Source organism: Octopus bimaculoides, chromosome 8 (genome assembly GCF_001194135.2).
Source record: "Octopus bimaculoides isolate UCB-OBI-ISO-001 chromosome 8, ASM119413v2, whole genome shotgun sequence".
Classification (NCBI taxonomy): domain Eukaryota; kingdom Metazoa; phylum Mollusca; class Cephalopoda; order Octopoda; family Octopodidae; genus Octopus; species Octopus bimaculoides.
The window spans coordinates 79,431,642-79,437,317 of record NC_068988.1 but is presented as its reverse complement, the minus strand read 5'-3'; the positions used below and the strand labels follow the sequence as shown (position 1 = coordinate 79,437,317).

At 39.0% G+C, this 5,676-nt stretch overlaps 1 protein-coding gene across 2 annotated transcripts in view; it reads left to right on the top strand.

The window, feature by feature from the left end:
• The window catches only part of LOC106875343 (polycomb complex protein BMI-1-A), a 154,939-nt gene that overhangs the window by 136,261 nt on the left and 13,002 nt on the right, over positions 1 to 5,676 (top strand). For both annotated transcript variants that reach the window (XM_052970202.1, XM_052970201.1), the window contains exon 9: positions 1,892 to 1,990. In XM_052970202.1, coding sequence (XP_052826162.1) covers positions 1,892 to 1,990 — 99 coding nt within the window. The remainder of the gene's footprint in view (positions 1 to 1,891; positions 1,991 to 5,676) is intronic.

Below are 5,676 nucleotides of genomic sequence, written 5' to 3'. Positions count from 1 at the left end.
ATATATATATATATATATATATATATATATACACCTCATCATTTAACATCTGTTGTCCATGCTGGCATGGGTTGGATGCTTTGACCATGGCTGGAAGGCTGCATCAGACTCCAGTCTGTTTTGGAATGACTTTTACAGCTGGATGCCCTTCCTAACACCAACCACTCTGAGAGTAAAATTAGGTGCTTTTTTACATGCCATTTGCATAACACTGGTATCTGTCACAACTGTGGTTTTACTTGGTTTAATGGATCTTCTTCTCAAGCATTGCATAATGTTAAATGGACTTGATCATTGCCTCTGTGAGGCCCAATACTCGAAGCCCAGCATAATGCCAAATGGTCTTGGTTCTCACCTCTGTGAAGCCCAATGCTCAAAAGGTGCTTTTACATGCCATTTGCGTGACACTGGTATCTGCCATGACTGCCATTTTTGTTTGGCTTGATGGGTCTTCTTCTCAAGCACAACATAATGCCAAAGGTCTCAGTCATTGCCTCTGTGAGGCCCAACATTCGAAATGAGCTCAACCAGTTTGCCTCCGTGAAGCTCAACACTCGAAAGGTGCTTTTTATGTGCCACCTGCACAGGTGCAAGCTATGTCACACCAGCATCAGCCACAACTGTGATTTCATTTGGCTTGATGGGTCTTCTCAAACACAGCATATCACCAAAGGTCTCGGTCACTAATCATTGCCTCTGTGAGGCCCAAAGTTCGGAGATCATGCTTCAACACCTCATCTCATATCTTCCTGGGTCTACCTCTACCATCTCTAGCGTTTTTGACTTGAGACTCAACCTCTGAACCTTGCAGATGTGTCCTTAGCAGCTCTCAATTTTGGCCTATGCTCCTGTCATGGATGCTCGGTAATTGACCAGCTCTGATTTTGCTGGAGTTCTGTGAAGAATACCTTCAAAAAGTATTATTAACTCCAACTTTGCTGTTTCTATACCTGACCTGACCACTGAGTGTTCCGAGGTGTTATATTGTCTTCATAAAGAATGATTAACTTTAACTTTGCTGTATCTACACCAGACTAGGCTACTTATTAACCCGAGGTGTACATTTTCGTACATACAGAATAAAAGATTGTTTTATATTCGGATGCTTCCTTGTTCTGCTAATTTCCTCAAACATTAATGTAAGGAAATTGTGTAGCACCCACTCAGTGCAAAAATACACAAACAGAAATTCCTACAGGACTTATGATTTGTCTGCCTTCCTATTTACTAAGACTTTGGTTTTTGCTAGGTTAACTCCATGGCCCTTCGATTCTAGACCTTGCTTCCACACCTGGAACTTCTTTTCTAGTTTTGGTAGTGATTCAGCTATAAGAACTAGGTCATCAGCATAGAGGAACTCCCAGAGGCAGCCTGTCTTGAATTCCTCTGTTATTGCCTGGAGGACTATGATGAACAAGAGGGTACTTAGGACCAATCCTTGGTGAATCCCTACTTGTTCCTTGAATTCTTCGCTGTACTCATTGCCAATCCTCACCTTGTTACAAGTAGCATCTCTGTACATGGCATGTACATCTTTCACTTGCCTATCCCTAATTTCTGCATTGCTCACCAGATAAAGGATCAGGGGACCCTGTCAAAAGCTTTCTCCAAATCAACTAAAGCTAAGTACAGAGGTTTATCTTTGGCTAGGTATTTCTTCCACAGCTGCCTTACCAGAAATATAGCATCAGTGGTGCTTCTCCCTGGCACGAAACCAAACTACATCTCATCTTGACTAATTCTCCCACTAATTAGTTAGGCTATGATATCTGTGTGTGTGACTATTTATAGCATCCATTTTATATTATATTCTAGCATCTCTAGAATGCAAAACAAAGAAATATATTTCTAAAAGAATTTTTATGTATACCTTTTTGTTTGGTAATTTCAGGGCAAAGAAATTCGTTATCTACTGTGTCCTGCAGCTTTTACAGTTGCACATTTAAAGAAATTTCTGCGAATGAAATTTGAATTATCACAGCGCTATGAGGTGAGTCATTCCTTAACAATTTGCCTAATGTGAACCTATGTCTGTATGTTTTTTATTCTTTTACCATCTCCGGTATTTTTACCTCCATTTATCTTCTGTAAGGTTATATAGATTTTATTTTCTTGCAAGAGTTGCTTCTGGGAAGGACATCTTGGTCATAAAGACATATTTAACAGATAGAAATAATTAGTTAAATTAAAAAATAGAACAAATGAATGAAAATTCTCACAAGTGATAACTAAATACAATGTTTGCATGTAAAGAGGGGTTAAAAATTCAATATGCCTCAATGTAGGGAATTAATAATTTGTTACTTATTAGAATTTGAACTTGTTATTGTCAACATCATTTTTATGTTTAGTTATATAATTGAATGAAATCATTGCAATCCTACTATGTTAGAACTTTGTTGTGTTTTACTTTTTTATTACTACTTCCACAAATATTACTACCATTAGTACTATCATCATCCTTGCTGTCATCATGACCATTATGGCAGTGTTATCCCTGAAATGGTAGTAATAAGTTATATTCTCTTGCAATACATTTTGTGTCCTTTTCTTTATAATTGTTTTTTTCAAATTCAGCTTGAATCATGTTTGCCTTTTGCATACTTATTAGGGTTGGTTATATTGCTTTTCTCTTAAAATATGTCAAAGTTAGAAACCTTTTTTCATCAGAATCATCATTCTATATCTGATTTTCCTTGTCACCAATTCTGAGATATTGTCTGTGACAGAAATAAGAAGTGTCCTATACTCTCTCTATTAATTTTTAACAAGAGTTCTTCTCTGCTAGATGAATTGCCTGTATGTAGCTTGCAAGATTTGTGTCTCTTCCATTCATTTCTCACTTATTAGATTATCCATCCTCTTATCGTTGGGGTAGTGTTTTCACACAAACAAGAATAAATAAACACAATACTTTAACAGATTTTACTTTCCGTTTCATTGAGTTCATATCTTGCAGGTAATCAGCTTTACCTGTCATCATTCTGGTGGTGAGTAAACCATTCATGTAGTAATTGGCTCTAATTATGCAGCAGAAATTTTATACCACACCATTTATTGCAATGCAAACTTTACCATTTCATTTTGATTGTTGTGTTGCAGCACTTTCATTAACTGTTTGAAGTAAGTGGTAGATTAAACATGGTTATGGACTTAAGTGCCTACCTCAACACCCTGGTCACACACTTCTCATTGTGAAAGCAAGGCACTGCAATAGGCTATTAACAATAACTGATATATGAGAGGTATTGAGTGGTTGCAGAAGGGACAAATCACCTGTTTTGCTGTTGATAGTATTAGACAGAGTGCTAATGATAGCGAGGAAGCTAGTTAACAAGTTAGCAGAAGTGGTTAGAAAAGGCATTGCAATCAATATGCTAATGACAAGAATATTCCATGACCATATCTTCAACACAAAACACAAAAGTTGCCTTGTCAGAGATAGAGTTCAGAAGGTAAAACAAGTTGGAACAAAAGCAATTTGATGGGTATAAGTTGGGAGGTGCTCTGTGGTCACTAAGTCACAATTCAGGCCTTGACATACCATGATGGGCACATACTATTTTGCCATAAACAAATGTGTGCTGCATTCCAGCAGCACTTTAACTGTTTGAAGTAAGTGGTAGATAAGATATGGTTATGGACTTTAGTTCCTACCTCAACAGCCTGGTCACACACTTCTCACTGGAAAAGCAAAGCACTTCAATAGGCCAATAGCAACAAATGATATATGGGAGGCATTGAGTAGTTGCAGAAGGAACAAATCACCTGGTTTAGATGATCTGCCTTATGAGATTTGTGGTTATATGTCAGACTTGGTTGGTGATCTCTATGCAAGTGTTAACTGCAACTGGCTTCAGAATAGAACTCCCAGTTCTGTGAGCTGTGGTTTGTGATTGCTGCTGAGAAGGAATGCAAACAAAGGGGATATTATTGTTAATTTCTGGATCATAGCCCTTCTGAATGTTGAATTTTAGATTTTGACCTGGGTGTAGGAGAGAGGTTAGCACTTGTTTGTAGGTTATTTGGGAAAACACAAATGGATGCAATCCCAACAGATCCATCCATCACACAACTTCCACTTTGTGCTTTATGTGATTCACCTTGGAGAGAGCAGGTAACAAATCTGGCATTGGTGGGCTTTGGTCATTTTGAATCAGTTGAAGCTTTCAGAAGGATCAATCATTGCTACTTAGCAGCAGTCCTAAAAGCAGCCAGTTTCTGCTACATTTTCAGAGACTGGATTTCATTGATGCATAGCATCAGTTACTCAATGGTCAAAGTGAATGACCAACACCACTCATTATTTACATTTCCTTGGAGATAGTCCTGTTGACTACTACTACCTAATTTTTATCTTTTAGAAAGTAGTGTGGCCACTCTCCAAGTTTTCCAACTATGCTGAGATTATGCAGCTTATAACATATATCATGGTAAACTTTATCAAAGGCTTTTGCAAAGTCAAGATATATTACGTCCACATTTGAGTTGTTGGTTAGCTTCTTAAACACCCAGTTGTAGTGCTGCAAGAGCTGTGTCAGGCAGCTTCTGCTTGGTTGAAAACTGTGCTGAGTATCATTCAGCAAGTCATTCTCTTCAAGGAATGCAATTAGTTTCCATCTGACTGTCTGTTCTATGTGTTTGCTGTTTTGTGAGGTCCGCACACATACAGACACAGTCATACACATATATATGTGTATATATGTATATATAAATTTGTATATGCATACATGTATGTATGTGTGTGTGTGTGTGTGTGTGTATGTATGTTTGTATATATGTATGCATAAATATGTGTGGGATTCTAGAAATAAGGAGGGAAGAAGGTTACTGGGAGTCTATAGTGCTAATGACTTGTTGATCTGCAACATTAACCTACCAACCTTTCGATCACCTTTTGAATCTGGTACAAAAGCCAGGTTGACTACATTCTCACTATAAAGTAGGGTAGGCAGATACTTGTGAATGCAAAGTCCTTTCTTGATGAAGAATGTACTTCCCAACATAGGGGTCTCAGAGATGCAAACCAATCTGGGAAGGGAAGATCTGGAAGTTTAGGAATCTTTCAAACAGTCAGATTTAGCTTGGCTTCTTGACTTCATGCTCTTGTTTGATGGGGCTGGGGTCATTCCAAATTAGAGGTTCCATAGGCATCATCATGCATAGAGCCGACCAGGTCCACCAGTGCTCTCCATCACAGCGGTCTCATGCCAGCCCCTGTGCATCCTCCAAGGTGACATTGAGCCTCTGGAGATCCTCCCCATTTACATCCAGCCAGCTGGTACAGATCTTGCCATGACACCTCTTCCAGCCTGCAGTTACCCTGTCAATTGAGAGTAAAGTCCTGGTAGGCTGATCTTGCAGGAGACAGAGGACATGTCCATACTAGTGCATGTGACAGACAGCTATGAGGTGGGAGGCTGCAGGTTGATGCATGCATACATAGAGAGGGGGGGATGGTCCAGGCCATCTCTGACATGAATCCTTCTCAACTGTGCTTTTCCTACCATGAGAAGCAGATGCCACCTACAACAAACCAGATTCATGCTGAAACAATCTACTGCCAACCATATTTTTTCCCTTTAGTCGAGCAAATTGACCCCAGGACTTATTCTTTGTAAGCCTAGTACTTATTCTATCGGTCTCTCTTGCCGAACTACTAAGTGACAGAGACGT